Here is an 18,872-nt window from a genome sequence, read left to right as displayed (position 1 = left end):
CTGCCGCACCTTTAACTTAACGCTCCCGCACGTTCGCAAGCAGAGACTGAATGAGAGGGGGCTGAATGTGAACGTTGTCATAATTTAACAAACTCATCTGTTTTCTTTATGGGGGAGGTAGTAACACTCAGACGTTATTTGTTGCACTTACACTTCATTCACTGGAGTAAGACTCAATATTGATCTATTTAAGAAGCTTGTGGAGGAGGGGTTTCGGATAAATGAATCATCACTTTCCAGCATTTAATATTATTGTTGTATATTATATTGTATATTATCATTGTTGTTTTATCCGTGACCACCTGCCCTGTTTTGTTGTGCATTTTTTAATTCCGTGCAGCTGCATGGAGCAGTTACATGCTAATTAAAAGTGTACATATTTGTGATGCTATTTATGCTGTCATGGCTGTTGAGAGAATTTTAACAGCTGCTTGGCGCACTGTTCCTCCCCAAGACGCGAGCCTGCCGGTGCAGTTTGAGGAGATGGATGTTTGGTCCCTTAAATCAAGTGTGGAATAAAGACGGACAAAGAGAGATAGAGGAGGCGAGGAGGGGCTTTTAATTGGAGGAGCCCGACGGCACAGTTTGGACCAGTGAAAGGACGAGTGAAAAGGAGTTGGTATGGAGACTGGGCGCAGACAGTCGTGCAGACAGGGGCAGAGGGAGAGCCAAAGGGAGGGGTTCGAGGGGAAGAATGAGTAAAACCTTAGTACCTGAGGCAGCGTGGGCTGAGGCCTGGAGCTGCTGGTGCCAGAGTGTGTTTTTACGAGCCTGTGGTCAGACGGAAATAAAAGGCAGCCGAGCAGTTGAATGGCATCGCACGCACGCACACGCCCGTGCACACACGGTTCAATGGCCTCTCAGAAAATCACAGTTTGGTTTTATAATGTCACACTTATTCGATGTCTCCAAGCCCCATAATGCAGTGTGACTGAACAAGCAGCAGACTCTCCCCAGTGGTCCAGAGGTAGCGAGTGAGGGAAGGAAGGGGATGAAAAGAAAGCAATAGGAGCACCTCTGTTTTCCATTTATTGGCAGCGAGGGTAGAGAAAGCGGTTCTCTCATGTTCTGTGGAGACAATATACAGATTTTATGGTCAGTTAGTCCAATAAGTTGACTTTTTTTACACAAATCCCTTTTCAAATCCCTTTTCTCTTCTTTTATAATGTCTCTTGCCCTGTCCATTATTGTATTTTCCACCTTTTTGTTTTGTCAATTCCTTTTTTATTTAATTTCTTATCATATCTCACAACAATTTATTGCGGATTATTGTTACAAGTAACCCAAAGGAGCGTACAAGTTAAAGCCATAATGCCCTAATAACAGTCTGACGAGAAACATTTTTTATTTATTTAAATGAAATAAGAAATAAGAGTGTTTGCAAAGTAGAAGCAGAGAGGACGCAAGGAATAGAAAATATTTTGGATCAGTCTTGTCAATGCTAATGCATAATAATGAACACAGGCTTTCTCTCCTATGTACTGTACGGAACGCAGAGAGTGGTTCTCAGTGCTGTTGCTATGGAAATACTGAACAAGTGATAGATTGTTGGAATGGCACTGAAAAAGATGTAAGATTTACCATTTACCCCCAGAAAAATAGACAAACCTTTTTACATCTTTTCCCACAGAAGTCTGTGTATAGTGCATACATGTGATACAATATAATGTAATACAACTCTTAGAAAATCCTTTATTGTAGCCTGATCAGTGTTAAAGGTAGAAATATCACAATAAACTAGCGAGTGATGATGTAAGCGAAATGTGTACACATTCTGCAAAATGACTTGCCTGCTCGGATCTATTTGATTCAACTGTTTGCAAACAGTAGCATGACTAATGTTGCGACTATGTCAGACCCATAGTCGCATACATCCACACATACATATATTCTCACACACACACACACACACACACACACACACACACACACACACACACACACACGACTATGTATACTTCATGTCAGTTATAGTTTATGGTGGACATCATATCCTGTGTTTGTCTCATTGAGTCTATATTTGTGCAAGTGTGTGTGTGCATGTGTGTGTGCATGCGTACACGTGTTGCATTGTTTTGTGGAGGTTAAGAGGCAAGTGTGTGAAGGGGACATTTCAGCAGCACATTTCCCAGAGGTCGTTGTGAAGCTAAACTCAATGGAGAGAAGGTGCAGCCAACCCATGTCAGTTGTTTGCATGTGAGTGGAGTGTGTGCATTGTTTTATATGCAATGTCTGTATGAGTGAAATTGCTGGCCGTGTGTGTGTGCGTGTGTGTGTGTGTGTGTGTGTGTGTCTGTGTGTGTGTGTCTGTGTGTGTCAGAGAGCAAGGTGGAACGATAAAGACTGTGTTCTGTCTTTTTCATCATTAGCATTCCTCAACTTTGATGGACAGTATGTGTGTGTGTGTGTGTGTGTGTGTGTGTGTGTGTGTGTGTGTGTGTGTGTGTGTGTGTGTGTGTGTGTGTGTGTGTGTGTGTCTGAGAGAGAGAGAGAGAGAGAAGATCTTTTCACTTGAATTGTTTAGATGGAGGGGAATATATTTCCCCCTTCAGTGGTAAAGTGCTTTCAGCACTGTACTATTAAGGGCTATTGTTAGAGTTACCCATGACCTGGTCAGGGCATCTTTGTAAGTGTTCATGTGCCAAGTGTTCTTCAGACTCTACCCATTAATAAGGGAGTACTCAGCCATGGAGTTCACCTTTTCCCCTATAATTGCTCTCTCCCTCTGTCATCCTCCTACCCCCCCCCCCCCCCCCCCACACACACACACCCACACACCCACACACAAACACACACACACACACACACACACACACACCATTCATACTATGGTAGGTTTTAAATTTGGAGTGTTTATCAGACAAAACATGAAATGTTCAAACATTGCCTTTTCATTCTGACATATATAGATTTGAAACCGGTCAACAACTTATTTGCAGGAACCAGTTCGTATAGTACTTTCCCTTGAAATGTAATACATTGGAAGTAGTGTGTGTGTGTGTCTGTCAGGATAATTATAACAATTCAAAATGATTTTTAATGTACTGTCATTGACCAGGAATTTGTTTTTGGAGACACTGTTGCAGACATATTCATTACCACCATTCGTACATACAGGCACAACAGAACGTCATGGTCAGCTCATAGGGGTGTGTGCACTGCGATGGTGTGTGTGTGTGTGTGTGTGTGTGTGTTTGTGTGTATGTGTGTGTGTGTGGTGGGGTACTGCAGTGTTTTATTGCGGTAGACCGCCTCACTTTTCAAAGGGTGGGAGAGTGAAGAGGAGAAGGATCATGGGTGGGCCCCACAGAGACCCTTTAGAGATGGAGACACCACTTCAGACAACACTCAGCCTTCACAACATGGAGGGAGGAGAGTCGATAGAGGGTGAAGGGGGAGACTGGATATCAGATTTTCCACAGAGTTAGATGATCATCAGTGCCTGCGCGTGCATGCGTGTGTGTGTGTGTGTTTGTGTGTGTGTGTGTGTGTGTGTGTGTGTGTAGAGCAGTGGTAGTAGTGTTTGATTTGAGCATTTGCCAACTCGAGTCTAGGTGTTATTCCCTCAGCTCCAACAGTTACATGCTGAAATTTGTCCTGGTTTTACATCAAGAATTTCCCAGCAGTGCTCAGGAGGTTGTTTACCAAAGACCGTTTTTTAAATGGATTGCCTCTTTCTAAAATATATGTTGATATACAAATGCAGCTATTTACTCTACTCTCACTGGACGTGTTTACCCGAATAGAAGTTGTATCTGTCCTCCTCCCACTCTGTCATTTTGTGTCTTTTCTCCCCCTTTTTGCTGTCTCTCGCGCTCTGCTTCGCTCAGTCACACACACGTTTATACCTATTTTCACATCCGTCTCTCCGCGGAGGCCTCAGCCATTAATTGTGTCCCAGACTGGGAACAGACAGAACGTGTGGCTGGGAGTGCTGGGTGTAACTTGAAGAGAGGCAGGCAAGGCCGGGCACAACCGTCCCCCCCGAGGAGGGAGTCACTCTCTCATATCGCTGCCCACATCCATCCTCAGAAAAATCGCCGTAACTCACCGCTGAGTTTTCAACCGTCCCTGAAGATGTTAGTCACCAGAAGAAAATGGGTTGTTTCCTTGAGGTTTAACGCAGCAGAACAGTGCATGCGCTATTAACAGGCAACAGTAGAATTGTTGTCTCTTGAAAACCTGCTTTTCTAAATGTTTACTCACAATTTGAATGTCAGTCAAGGGTTTCACTGCAGTCTACAGAGAATAATTGTTTCTGAGAGATGTCTTTTATTTGGCAGTGTGCTGCTCTCTTTGTTCCTCTGCAATAGGACTCAAACCACTACTTCACTGCTTTGTCTCACTTCTCCTCCTGTCCTTGGTCCAAATCATATCTCCCCTTCCTCTGTCCTCTTTTGCCTTTTTGTTATATGGTTATATTTCCCAGTTGTGCAGAATTTACCACGTTTATGTAATCATCATTTCAGCTGAGTTTTATTATGCTTCTGTCTCCTCAGCTTCTTCTGTATTAATTGCTAATGTACTTTTTTTTCATCAAACCTTTCCCAGCACCGAGAAGATAATGAAATATATGGAAAATAATGTAAATGTGTTTGTGCGTGGGCGCACAGTAGGCAATATGTGAATAATTTTGCTAGTCTCGAACATTTTGCTAGTTTAGCATTGTGAAGCCGCTGGTGTTGGAAAGATACGATTTTTACTTTGCATAATATTTGGTAACGGGTCTCAATAAAGTCTATGAGGGAGCTTATATTCAGTCAGCACGATTAATCTCACGAATTGTTTTGTCTCCGCAGTTGACATCAGAGCAGCTAGTGATGCTTTTGGAGCTTCTGTTGGAGGAATCGGAGCTGAGAGTGGCGACAATGCGTGCGCTGCTGACGACATACAACCTACAGAATCAAGACGCTGAGGTAAGACCACACACGCACACACAATACTAGTGCACGTACAGTATCCCCCCACATACAAACGACTAACCATAGATTGTATATAAAAAGGGACGTAGACACCGGGTACGGGAAATGAAGCCAATGCAGAAAGTGCCTTAAACCTGTATTCTCTAGAATGACCAGCAGAGGGCGACTCCACTGGCTGCAAAAACATGTCAGTTTCTACAGAATTGTACGAGAAAGTGACTCTACTTCTTTCGTAATTTATAACATCAGCAAACATTTTCCTAAGAGGTTTATTGTTTCAATCTCTAGTTTCACATCTTCAATTAAGGCATGATGTGCATTTCGTAAATTCTGATCTCATTAGAGTCAAATAGACAATAAAACTGAAAAAAAATAAATATGCATTGGAGCGTCGATACAGCGAGATTGACAGCTAGTACCGTCCAATAGGTGCAAGGTTGCAGGTGTGGGTGGACGTGCAGTGGACTCCAAGTCAAACCCTTAGGGTGACATTTCATTTTTTCCTTTAATTTGTCACCCATGATCTGTACGTATCCAAGCTCTCACAATCTCAAAAATAAAAGTACATCTCTGTCCCTATCCCTACACACAATGTTTAGTAATGTGAAGTAATTCCTGCTGTAAAAGCAGCACTCTTCTTTACAACCGCCTTCACTGACTAAGTCCCACAAGTATTTGCTTCATGTTTTAGGACTGCACAGAGTTCCTTAATGATACTATTAACATTGTTTGCGTGTGTGTGTGTGTGTGTGTTTGTGTGTGTGTGTGTGTGTGTGTGTGTGTGTGTGTGTGTGTGTGTGTGTGTGTGTTCATGGCTGTCTGTGCTCTTCTGCTGTGTGTGGACAGCTCACAAGTTCCTCACTGTACAGCATCTCTCTCTCTCTCTCTCGACACAGCTGCTGCAGAGCCCGTAAACTGCCACACTATAACCTCCATCATTAACACACGGCTTTTCTTGAAAGAAAAGATTTGACGCATATTTATTTTTTGAACAAGTTCATATTAATCATATGAGCTGTTCTGACGGAGCAGTAATGTATATAATGGGGCTCAGATGTCCTGCTGTACCGAGCCGGCTGACTACATGATTAGTTTCCCACAAATAAAAAACAGTGCATCTATAATTCTAGAATCCGAAAGCGTAATATGTTTCAGAGACTTGACGTCTTTCGTTCATTGTATTACTTTTCATTTTTCATGACGGACCTCACGGCCACTGGCCGAGGTCACTCTGCGTTTGCCCTCGGGTCCGGCTTTAGGTTTTAGGCCTCTTTAGTCCGACTTCCTGGCAGATGAAAGCAGATTTCTCCTCTGCAATTTCCAGGAAACAACTTCCAGTGTTTTTCTAAAAATACACAGGGCCATTATGCACATTGTCATGCATGGAAAAACACACACTCACACACTCACTTACACAGGCACACACACAGCTGCACACACCTGTCTCAAGGCAATGGTCCAGCCCTAATGTTAGTCATCTCATTCAGAAGAGGTTAATCACCTACACCCCTTCTTATAAATGTGGCCATTTATTCTACTCTCTCGCTCTTTTTCTTGCTTTCTTTTTTCCTGCCTCCACTTCTCACACAGCTTTTCTTTGTCTGAGACGACATCCTCTCCAGAAGATTGATGGTTGATCTGTTTAAAAATTCCTGGATAAATACCGGACTGAGTGCCGTTCCGCCTCTGTAGCCCCTCGCTGTTTACCTCAGAGAGGACGAAAAGCTTTTCAGTGGATGAATATTGGATTATCGGAAATAACTGGGATGGTTTCTGAAAGGCGGGTAGTAATGCGTTGACCCCAAATGCATTGGGATCCGACTGATTGATCATCTGAAAACTTGGAGGAATCAGTAAAACTCCTGCGATTCCTCTTATGTGGAAATTGATACCACGTGAATGACGAGAGTTTTGATATTTTGACAAAACAACATGCTGATACATATTGTTTGACAGCCTGTTTGTTCTGTGCTCAACATATCTCACCGCAGGCAGAGCCGAACAGAGTTTAAGTGAGACGCTGTACAGTAAAAGAGACAAAGGAGCTGGTATTTGGGTTGAAGGTGCTGCGACGAGTGGCGTGCGAGCTCAAGTTTCCCTGTGGGATTTGCGTGATCGCGTTCACAATAGTCAAAAGGAATATGTGGCCGACCACCAGTGTGCGTGCGGCGCGACTGTTGTGTGAACGGTGTGAGTGACCATGAATACGTGTATGAGCGCCAGAGCATGTGTTTGCATGTATGAGAGAGTGTGCGTGACTTCCTTTCATATGAGCCTCATGTGATGCCATGGATGCTGTGTGACCCCCCCCCCCCCCCCACATGCATATGCATGTGTGCGTGCGTGTAGTTTGGGTTTTGTGTACTTTCACACGTGTGTGTGGAAGGCCATCTGTTGGTCAAGCACACTGGGTGTATTGTGTAGCGGCGTGCAGGTTCGGTTTACTCCTCCAGCGACTGGAGGCTCCACGAGACCACATCAAGAACCGTCTGGTGGAACTCACCACGACGCAGAGGAGAGGAGACAACAGAACAATGGGGGAAAGAGTAATCAAGAACGAACCAAGTAAAGGAAAAACAAAAAAAAAAAGTCACCTCAAGTTTATTTATACAGCCTTTTAATCAAAGTGTCTCAAAGGGACTTGACTGGAAACAAAAGCAGCTCTTCAAGTGAGCAAATACACTCAAAAAACCCTCAGAGGGATTACAAAGGAAGAAATCCCTTCCAGGCCTAATAGCAGCCATTGGGCTAATGACTAGAGAGAAAGAAAGAAAAAAATGGAAACAGTTTATCAAGTACTAGTTCGACATTTTATTTGCTGACACAAAAACGAAGTGGACAAGTCGAGACGCACCATAACGCTGCAATTACACCTTCACTCCATGTCTCTGCGTGTGTCTCCTCAGTCTCAAACCCTGAATGTATGAGATGTGTGAGATTGTTTGTCATGCAAGCGAGCACGAAGTACGTTAACTTGAGTTGTAGTGTGTGTGTGTGCGTGCGTGTGTGTGTGTGTGTGTGTGTGTGTGTGTGTGTGTGTGTGTGTGTGCGTGCGTGCGTGCGTGTGCGTACGTGTGTGTGTGTGTGTGCGCGCGTGCTTGCGCTTGCGTGTGTGTGTGAGGATTGGCGGCAGAGGAGGGTGAAGCAGGGGTGTGGGTGCAGTAATAAATGAAGGAATCTCACTGTGTAATTGCATGTGCTGTCAGAGAGAGGGGCCCAGCGAAAGGAAACCGAGTAAAAAAAAAAAAGGAGAGGTGCACCAGGCAGCTGCTCTGCCCCAGGGCTCTCCCCAGGAATGTAACCCAGCGCCGGGAACAGCTGCTGGGGCTTCGCAGGCCAAAAGGGCATCGATGGCACCAGAGGGCACACACACACTGTACTTGATCGTGCACACGCCCACACTCTCCATTTACAGACACCACACAGTACACTTAACTTGCACTTTTCTGCCTTTTGTCGGGTCTGCTCCGGGATTGTCGCAGCGCAAACCAGAGAAGAGAAAATATGTGGCAAAGGACAGATTTAGAAGTTGGACAAAGGGAAGTAGAAATCCCTTCTGAGACCAATTAAGCTCATGTTTATTTAGTAGTTTGCAGAGTTAATGTGAGGATTTAAGTGCGTCTGTAGTGAATGAAGAGAGCGTTGCTCAGTTTCCATTATCGTGCTGCATAAATAGGTGGAAGGCAGCGCAACACTTCCGGCACAAAAAAATGAGAGCAAAAACTCCTATTAAGAGTCTTCACGCACTGACACAGCACTGCGATCCATTTGGCTCCTTTGTAGAATGCTCCAAATGAATCTCTGTACGAGCGCTGTAGAAAATGCCCAAAGCTTGAGCTGCTGAAATAGAATCAATCACCCAAAATCCCACACTTGGTTGCCGTACTCTCCAAAGGACTAGTTTATTATCCTGAGTGTGGAGGAGATTGAAACACCCACAAAAAAAAAAACAGCCAAGGGAAACTGTCAGGCTTTAAAGTAGCGACAGTGCTTTGAAAGATTTTTCATCTGGATTTTTTATCGTTCTCCTGTCTCTTTTATCATCTTGGCTGTCTCCGCCACAAAACTATAGCCACACACACGCATGCGCACGTGCACAGACGGACCCGCGCGCACGCTCATAGCCGATGATGAAGGATGACGGCCGAGGCAGGGACAGAGCCGGTCTCTGATCTCTCCTGTAACTGCGCAACAGAGCTCCTATTGATCCTCTGGGAGAAAGGCCAGGCATTAGCTTTCACACACACACACGCACACACATACACACACACACAAATACGCACATGCACGCGTACAGTAAAAAAAAAACACCTATTTACGCATTGCGAATACACACACGCACAGAGTGACAGATTTAAAGAGCACTTTTAAACGTGAACTTTAGATTGACACGGCATCCGCTCTGAAGCAAATGTCACGACTGCTAATCCTCTGATTCTGTTCGAACCTCTTCATCGCCAGTGGAGCTTCCAGCGTTGTCAGACGAGCTGTGTGTCTTCTGTTACTGGCATCGAGGGAGATCTGTTCACATTCATGTTTGAGTGCACCGGCCAAAAACATGCAAATAAAATAGCTTCCAACATGGCAACTTTTGGAATATGATACATATAAATAACTTATGCGCCTATTTATTATCTGTTTGAACTGTGCCTAGGAAGGTATATGCAATTTGGTAAAGGTTTCATGTGGTCATCAGCTTTGAATGAGCAACATAAACTCTCAAATGACCTTCTGCCGTGACCTTACATAACATAACATTAATAACATCATGGCCACTGTAGAAACTGATACCTGAGATATTCTTGGCTCTTTGTTGGTCCATGTTGACAATTATCCAGGGACAATTTTCCCATAACTATCTTATTTAGGAGGTTTTTCCATTTCAATGTGAAATTTAAAATGAATAATTGATTATTTGTGTTTCATTAATAGATGTATTGTTTCTTTTTTGTTTCCCTTTTTTCCTTCCAGGTGCGTCATCGCTGGTGCGAGCTGGTGGTCAAACATGGACACACTCAGGCTTACAGAGATGTGGAACACTTTCTGGTCCATGACCAAGTAAATGCTCACAACTTTTGAACTTTGTGATCAAATGAAAAGCTTACACATTAAAAATTCTGAAAGAAAAGCCTTCATGAACCGTATGTTTGCATATGTGTGTCCCAGGCCATGGGTGTGTATCTGTACGGGGAGCTGATGGTTCACGAGGATCCTGAGCAGCAGGCTCTGGCACGTCGCTGCCTCTCATTGGTCCGGGAGGAAATGGACCAGTCGGCGCGTCGAGTGGTGGAGGAGATGATCTTATAACATTGGAGGTGACGGCTCATCCTCAGTTTTTTCATTGGCTGCGTGACAACCATGCTGTGTTTCGTGCCATTTCCGTGTCCCCGGTAGAATTCCCTCAGTTAAGCTCAGAGATCCATATTGTCCCAAAAGAAAAACTCAAATTTTACTACTTTTGAACTTTTATTTCTCTCTTCACAAATGTGGAGCTGTTTATTTCATCAGTGTTCTGATGGCTTTCATTTCATATGGACAGACTTTACATCAGCAAGTCTCTGGACATGCTGAATCAGAAATATTTATAAATAAAATATTTGTGTAGGTTTATGAATTCCCCGTCATCTGCTCAGGGTTTTCACTTGTTTCATCTTCACTGTTCAGTTTGAAACTAAATGTCTTTTAATTGGCTGATGTTTCTAACTGGAAAGAACCAATAACATATCGGTATAAAGCTGTTTTCATACATGTCTGGGTCCGGACATTTTCCAGAGTTTGCCGTCCACGTATTAAGGACGCAGCAGGAGATTGTCCGAGTCAGACGCCCACTTAAAATTTTCCTGCTGTATTCCTGCTGCACACTGGCTCACTTGGAAATGTTTTTGGAAATTTTGATTAATGGGCTGGCAGGAAACGTTCTGTAAAATGTCCGGAGTGGACATTTGCGTTCTCGCATACAGGCCTCCTGGAAGAGTTCCGTAAAATGTCTGAAAGCAGCTCAATAAGGCTTGAATGGCCTTCAGTAATGCAACAGCAGAATGTTCCTGCATTCTGCCTCATCTAATCATCTTTAGCATTAAGATCTCAAGCTAATTATTGTTGTTTTCCTTCTTCAGTTTTCTAAATTTTAAAGTCACTGCCTCTATCTCATATCTGACCTTTTAATTTGAAACGGCTTCTGTAAAAAGAGACCTTTGTGTTGGATTGATCCGGATTCCATCTGCCCCAGCGGACAGTCCACACTTGAGTCACTCGGCTACCTAAACGGCACATTCCTTCCTGAGCCCACTGAGTGTGTGTGTGTGTGTGTGTGTGTGTGCGTGTGTGTGTGTGTGCGTGTTTGTAGACTCAGAATGGGGCCTTTTCCGTGGTTTCACGGCAGCGCCGTCAGGATGTGTTTGTCAGAGAAGGAATTCGGGAATGTGTTCCTCAAACAAACGAGGGAGGGAAGATAGAAAAAAGAGAGCTAACGGGTCAGCAGGCATTTTGTGAGGGGCTCGGGGACGGACTCCGCTTGATGTGGGGTGATTTTTATACTCTTGACCTTGAAATTCCTCCTGTGTGCGTTTGCGTGTGAATGCACAATCAAACCTGTCAGCCAGTGGGCTTCTGGACGACTCGGAACAGTGACGGGTTTATTGGCCTTACACTAAATGAAAGGAAGAGAGAAATTTATGGTTTGGAGAGACGGAGGGACAGAAGAGGGAGGAAGAAGGGAGCGGAAGGGAGGACCGGAGTGAAGACGGGTCTCTTTTAAGCTGCTGATCTTTTCATAACTGTCCTGGAGTTACTGACACCAACCTTTGAATAATGAGAGCAGGAGTTACACGGGTCCTGTCTCAACATTTCAAGTACAGTTGCTTGTCTGTTCTTCAAAGCTGTTGAACGTAGTAGTACATAGTAGTATACTATACAATACATTTATTTACCTTATATAATATTATTTTCTATTTATATTTTGTATATATTTTTGTTTTGGGGGTAATTTGAAAAACATATGTAAATATCCACATCCAACTGTCGAAAAATTCTGATATTGATAACTCTGATTGGTATGTGGAAATTCTTGATCTCTGTCCCCTGTCCGCTTCAGAACAAGGGATAGCAACTTTTACTTCAGGTTATTAAAATCAAATGAAAATGAAAGTAACCCTAATTAACGTAATATACATTTTAAGAAAGATTTGGACAAAGGGGCATTTATTGCTTCATATACCCTGATTTCTTAAACTTCCACTTTTTCATGAAGACCCCGACCTGAGCGACTCACTGCACTAAATCCCTTTTAGGCCGGGACCAAGCCACTACAAGACAGCCTTCTATGTTCAGAGTTCAGACACACACACACACGCACAAAAAGAAGCTTTATGCATTTGCACAGGATGTTAAAGGCTTTCTAGACAAGTGCTCCGCATCTGGCTCAGTACTGATAAATCTCTCTCACACACACACACACACACACTCCCTTATGTAGCGCCTATCTGTCTGTGCCTGCAGATCTCTTGTCATCATCCTTCACCTCCTCACTACACCTCCCCGTGGAGCCACACCACAGAGTAAAGGAGGAAAGAAATGGGGCAGCAAAGACCAAAAGAGAGACAAATAGAACAGATACAAAAGAAACAAAAGGATTTAGAGACGAATGTCCCAACTTTTCACTGCTGCCTCCCATTGGACTGAAGCGGGCGAGCCTCCGTAAACATCGATGGATCACGGTGGTCAGCTGAGCCTGGGTCCAAATCTCTCTCCAATTAAAATGATGGATGAACGGATCTCCTCACTGCTATTGCATATTGCACTGCGGGGAGATGGATTTATGTTTTAGTGTCCGGTTTGTGTTTCGCCCATTGTCCTTTCTTAAGTGGAATAGTCATCGTCCCTGCCTCCCTACCCACCACCCACACACACACACACACACACACACACACACACACACACACAAGACCACAGTACAGTGGGATCGGGCTGAGGCACACTGAGGGGGTTTTAAGTGAAAACAACATGTCTCTCGTGGCACACTCCCCGCTCGGTTTCGAAACCTAAAAAGCACAACCCTCTAAGAGAGAAGGGTGGTCTCCCCCTGTCCCTTTTTTTCCCCCCTTTATTTTTCCCTCTCTGCTCACTCTCTCGTTCTTTCCTTCCCCTGGTACATGCCTTTGGAATCCCTCTTGATCCGCTTAATGAGGGGCATATCGCCGGGTTAGCCAAGCGTGGCGAATGGGAGAGGAGGAGAGGGGTAACCAAGGAAATGGTGTGCGAGAGAGAGAGAGAGCGAGAGGATCTACAGGTCTGGTCTCTCGAGACTGCGCTCCGATGGCAGACATGAGGGCGAAAGAAGGAGAAAGAACAAAGAAAGTTCGAGATTTTTATGTTTTTCTGGGTGGTGCAGGTCAGCGGTGGACTGAACCTGGACGTGAGGCAGCGAGAGAGAAAGAAGATCTTGTTCTTTCATGTCTGGGCTGTGAGGGTTCCTGGCGTGCTGATTTGTGACTTATGATAAAATCACATTGCCAGGGATTACCACACAGCCCTGATCCAGCCGGCTGCTATGGCAACCACAGCCCCTCCTACACACACACACACACACACACACACACACACACACACACACTCACTCACTCACTCACTCACTCACTCACTCCCCCACTCCCCCAAAACTTAAAACTAAAGAAGTCATGATTATCTGAGTGTGTGTGATTGTGTTTGAGGAGTTGATTTTGAAGTGTAAAGGGGAAAAAAAGGATGACGAGGGAGCCAGAGGGTCTTGATGTGGGTGTTTCGTAAGTGTGTGTGTGTGTTTCGTAAGTGTGTGTGTGTGTGTGTGTGTTTTGTAAGTGTGTGTGTGTTTCGTAAGTGTGTGCGCGCACACGTCAGTCAGCCAGACAGGCAGTGTTTGTACCGTCTCTTCAGCCAGGCACAGAGCTTAGCTGATTGGTGAACAGTGATTGATTTCCTCTTTGTTCACAGTGGCTAAGTTCTGCACCTGAGGAGAGCATGACCCAGACAAGCAGACACAGGGAGACAGCGAACGGGCGTGAGAGACACAGAGGAGACGTGTTTTTACAGCGGTGGCGTGTGTGTGTGTGTGCAGACACTTTAATTATCTAATGTGTGCTTATACATTTCAGTCACAGAGCTCCTTCCCCTTTGTCCTCTGCTTTCTGCCTCCTTACTCGATTGTCCTGCGTCCGCTTCCACCTCTCCCCTTCTTCGTCTTATCTCATTTCACATCTCCCCCCCCCCCCCCTTCCGCTCTGCACATCCCATCTTTTTTTCCCCAGCCCGGTCCAACCTCAAGCACAAATAGCTCTCCCCTCATTTGACTGCGAAACTTCCCGCCGAGACTCTCTTTGCAAATTCAAATTGCCGTGCCACATTGCTAATGAGCGCCGCGCTTCACTTTGTTCGTTGTTCTTTCATCTTCCTTCCTCGCGCGCTGTGCTCACACCTCTCTCTCTCTCGCTTATGTCTCATTTTAGTTGAGTAGTATAAAAGGTAATTCTGCGGATGATGCCGGTTGCACGCTCTGTAGCTCTATTGAAGGTGAGAGCTGAGAACCTCAGGAGAGAGACTGTGCTTCCAGTGCTAATGAGGCCTGGGGAGACCCAGACGCTGCTTAATGCTGCTGACGGATATTTCATCAATCAGGGAGCAGTCGGTTTAAATACCTTTTTTTTTTTCTTCACTTTTAAGTAGTGATGTGGTCACACTTAGGGGGTTGGAGTAAGTTGTCTGGTAGCCGCTGTTTGCATATCTGTAAAGGTCACCACACGTCAGCGGTTCACGGTGACTTGAACTCTGAACTCGCATCAGTCCATCCTTCACCTTGAGCCAATGTTCACGCCAAATCTGGAGATGTTCCCTCAAGTTGTTCGCGTGATACCGCATTCACAAGAATGTGACGTTCATGAGGTCACAGTGACCTTGACCTTCGGCCACCAAAATCGAATCCGGTCAACCTTGAGTCCATATGAAAATGAAAGGCCCCTCCTTGCGATGTTGTATTCACCAAAACCGAATGGATGGAAAACCCAGAAGTGTAATAGCTCCACCACAGCTTCTCAACAGCGCAGAGGCATAAAAACATATTTTAGTTTTTTGGGGGGTTATTTGCAGTGACTTGGCAGCCTCACATTCATGTGGAGACTCTGGGTTTTTGCCTTTTCTCACTGTTTGTATTCCTTATGCAAACAGGACTCTTAGTTACGCTGAACCAGCTGCCGGCTGCGATCGTATCCATCTTCTCTTCGACCTCACAGCAAGAGAGTAAATAAGCATTTTTCCCAAAACGTCAAACTGCTCCTTTAACTTAACAGCAAATTCAGACACAGCGGGGGTCAAAAAGGTCGAAAGGGGCCATCAAAAAAATCACTTCCCACAAAGCGCTTGGGGGTTTAAAACCTTAAATCACGCTGGCGGTGAAAAGTGCCGCCTGTACATCCCCGACTATTGATTTCTGATCTAATCTCATCTCGAGGAAGCCGAGATCCATCGAGCAGACGGCTCCTCACACAACACGCGGCCGCGCTGTGAATGAAAACCAGACCGAGGTGTCAAAGACGGAAATCCCAGCAATGATTTCAGAGCCTTCCATTACTCGGGTACGTCGGTTTCACTTTATTGTGACAATTTGGTGCGTCTCAGGTCGATTTACTGTGCGATATGAGCTTCTATTGTTATGTGTATGTGTATGTATGTATCTGAGGCGCTCAGGAGGGGAATGCTCTAAAAAAAAAAATATATATATATATATATATATATATAAAATATAACTCCGATATTCAGTCATTGTTACAAGTAAAAACATGTCTACGTGTTTCAGCCATAGAGGGCTTTTGTCAGGGCTAACTACATGTTTTTGTTTTTTTCCCTCTGCAATGTTTTTAATTGTGACAATGACTGAGTAATATTAAACATATCACACTCCTGAGTGCCTCAGGTCTCTAAATGAAGGTGCACCAGACGGACACCCTTTCACACCCGGGCAGCACTCTAAACTATTTTGTTTTTCATCTAGGCTTCTATTGTTTTATCTCGGATGAGAGGGATAGAAAAGGTGGGATCCCATGAAACAAGAAGGTTTCCCGAATCAGTCCTGATAAGCTTTATCCAAAAAACAATGTAGACTAAGGAAACCGGAGCAATGTTTGTCACGCAGGTTTCTGTTTACCTCGCGCCGCCTGCCAAAAACAATGATCAATAAATCTCAGTCTGTAAACTTCAAACAATGTCTCAGAAAAACTTTGGCTAACACCCGATATCTGCTGGTGGAATCCACGGCTAAGAATGAATCATATAAAAACTGAGAATAACTTACAACACAGATTTTTGCTGTAATGTGGGCGCAGTCCACCAGAGTCCACTTTCCCTGTGATGTTCTGATTCCGATTGATCAAAACAGTGACAGATGGCTGAGAGTGTATTTTAAAACGGTCCAGTCCTTCTTTTGGCAGAATCAGAATCGGAGTCCGCCCCGAGGACGTATTACAGCGTTCCATATTCACAAACGACAAAATGGCGACTAAGCGAGGACAGATGTGTAAATTAGAAATGAGGGCCATGTGGAGCCTGCCATTTTTAGACCCTATATTTAGGGCCCGTTAAAAGAGTAATGACCATCAAAGGCCTGTGAAAAGAGAGGAGCTGCGATTGGAGCCCATATCGAAAAGGTGATTTATTACACTCTAATGGGAGGGAAATGGTTTCTGCACATCAAAGGACAAGGCAACAGTGTCCGGAGACACCGAAAATAAACGTATTCGGCCCACACACCGCCAGTCCCTCCTCATCATCACGCAAACCTGACTGTGTGAAGCTGTTCAGTTCAGTTTCAAAGTACATATATATATATATAAATATATATATTTATATCCAACTCCTTCAATTTTAACCGATGCCGTATGTGTGTACGCTTCTCACTGACGGTTGTGGAATGTGATTTTGATGGATTTACTGTCTCTGGTTTTTTTCGCCAACAATGTATGAATAATGTTGGATTGCTCCACCATGTCAACCACACCTTTCAGCACCACCTAGTGCAAATCCAACGATCTCAGCAGTTTAAATGAATCGACAGTATCGGGGGGGGGAGTTCATATGGGTTTGGCAGAGGAGGACTGAGGAGCCTGAGCTGGCACTTCATTACAGACACTGAAGAAAGAAAGAAAGAAAAAAACGTCGATGGCCGACCGGGGCCTCATGAGACATTTGGGCTTGGCCTCCTGTGCCTACTGAGCTGATAATCAGTCCTACAGAGCCACTGGCTCAGTTCAGCAGGAACAGGAGTCCAGTCCACTCACCGGCGAACCAGAGACGACACCGGCCCCCGGCCCCCGGCCCCGACACTGTAGCAGATCATATACCGATCTCTACAGCAGGATTTGTGCATAATGACAATAATAATAGCAGCATATCTAATAGCGTGCCCAAGAATCGGTAATTATTAAACTTGGTATAGTTTCATTTTGCTAAAGGAACGTTCCAGAAAACTTTCACCAATCATAATTATTTGGGGACAAATCTGTGACAAACACATTTACTCTGACATTTTGGGAATTCAGTAGTCACACTGTTTGACTATAGTCGGTTATTCGTTCAACACAGACATCTCTATTCTTGATTTGCATTTTCATATATTGCTAAAACGTTTGATGGGTGATTCATTCTGAGGTTTTTCTATATGTTTTTAACTGTTGTCTGCACAAAAGAAGCAATTGAAAGATGTTTCTGGGAATACACTGAGTTGTGGCGCTAAAGGTATTGGGTTATGTATCGACAGATTATGATATGCTTGCAGTTAGATGGTCAGTTAGTCAGTTGTGTCAAGAATTTAGGAGATCTTATTTAAAACATGTTGGTCAATCTGTTACCAGATTCTGAAATGCGCCTCTGAAATCCAGTGCACGTCAGGTTCCGTCTCTTTGGTCATTATTCATCTAAAATTGGATTATTGCTCTGCGTTGAATTCACACAGTAATCAATTTGTCTTCACATCAGGTAACAATAAATGTGCAGCTGGAGGATCGCAGACATCCACCAAATATTCTGTAACGCTCCAATCGGTCCCTATCTTTCTCTTCCAGGTGGCTGACTGCAGACGGAGATGACAGGAGTTTGGCACACGGGAGCGGATGAGGGCCCAGAGCTCACCTCCTCTTCCTCTGTCGGGGGGGGGGGGGGACGCTGCAGAGTCGTGAGCACCAGAAGGCTGCGCTCTTACTCTACGATCAAGGCCAACTGGCGAGGTTTAGAGAACAGCAGCTCTGTTCATTCAAGTCTAAAGAAATGTGTGTGTGTGTGTGTGTGTGAGAGAGAGAGAACCACTAACAATACAAGTTGTGTACAATTAGAAACATTGTTGTTGCCTCCATTCCAAATTTCACCACATTTCAAATCTGCTCAAAATAATAGATCATGGGTGAAGACGATATTTCATATAAAATGACCTCAGATGTTTCTGTGTGTGTGTGTGTTTAGTCTGAAGCCATGATCCGGTTCTGAAGAGTTTAGTCTGGAAACCTTTCCAGGTGAATGTTTTCATACATAACAAATGACTCGACTTCACTCGGGCCTGTAACGGCGAAGAATAATATACGATAGACGAGGCTCAGGGTTTTTCTATACATACAATTGATGGTTCTGTTACTGCTGTGTAAAAAAAAAATAATGGTATGCTTTTTCTTGTAAATTGTTTTTATATCTTCATGTTGAAATAAAATTGATTTCTTAAACAACCTTTTTTTTTTTTAAGCTCATTCCATCACTGAAGGAGCAGAATTTGGAGATTGTTGCCTATATTGCAGATTTTAGCCGGTTTGTTGACTCATAGATGCATATTAAAGAATTATACATTGGTTGTTTAATGTATTCATGAATTCATTTTAACCACCTCGCAGTTGTGTGACTCCACCAACTAGTCAAAGTTGAAGTTAACATCCACGGCTGGCCAGA

The 18,872-nt window shown here is 44.2% G+C and overlaps 1 protein-coding gene across 4 annotated transcripts in view; it reads left to right on the top strand.

Annotated features, from left to right (window-relative positions):
* LOC118313966 (aminopeptidase O (putative)) overlaps nt 1-18,777 on the top strand; it is a 70,361-nt gene extending 51,584 nt beyond the window's left edge. For all 4 annotated transcript variants that reach the window (XM_035639981.2, XM_035639982.2, XM_035639980.2 and 1 more), the window contains 4 exons: nt 4,800-4,916; nt 9,894-9,980; nt 10,089-10,237; nt 18,005-18,777. In XM_035639981.2, the coding sequence (XP_035495874.1) occupies nt 4,800-4,916; nt 9,894-9,980; nt 10,089-10,229 (345 nt within the window). In that variant the 3' untranslated portion in view covers nt 10,230-10,237; nt 18,005-18,777. The remainder of the gene's footprint in view (nt 1-4,799; nt 4,917-9,893; nt 9,981-10,088; nt 10,238-18,004) is intronic.
* Nucleotides 18,778-18,872: the final 95 nt, after the last annotated feature.

This window comes from Scophthalmus maximus, chromosome 19, assembly GCF_022379125.1.
Source record: "Scophthalmus maximus strain ysfricsl-2021 chromosome 19, ASM2237912v1, whole genome shotgun sequence".
NCBI classification, from domain to species: domain Eukaryota; kingdom Metazoa; phylum Chordata; class Actinopteri; order Pleuronectiformes; family Scophthalmidae; genus Scophthalmus; species Scophthalmus maximus.
Note: the sequence above shows the minus strand (reverse complement) of the source record. Positions and strands in the feature narration are given on the sequence as shown.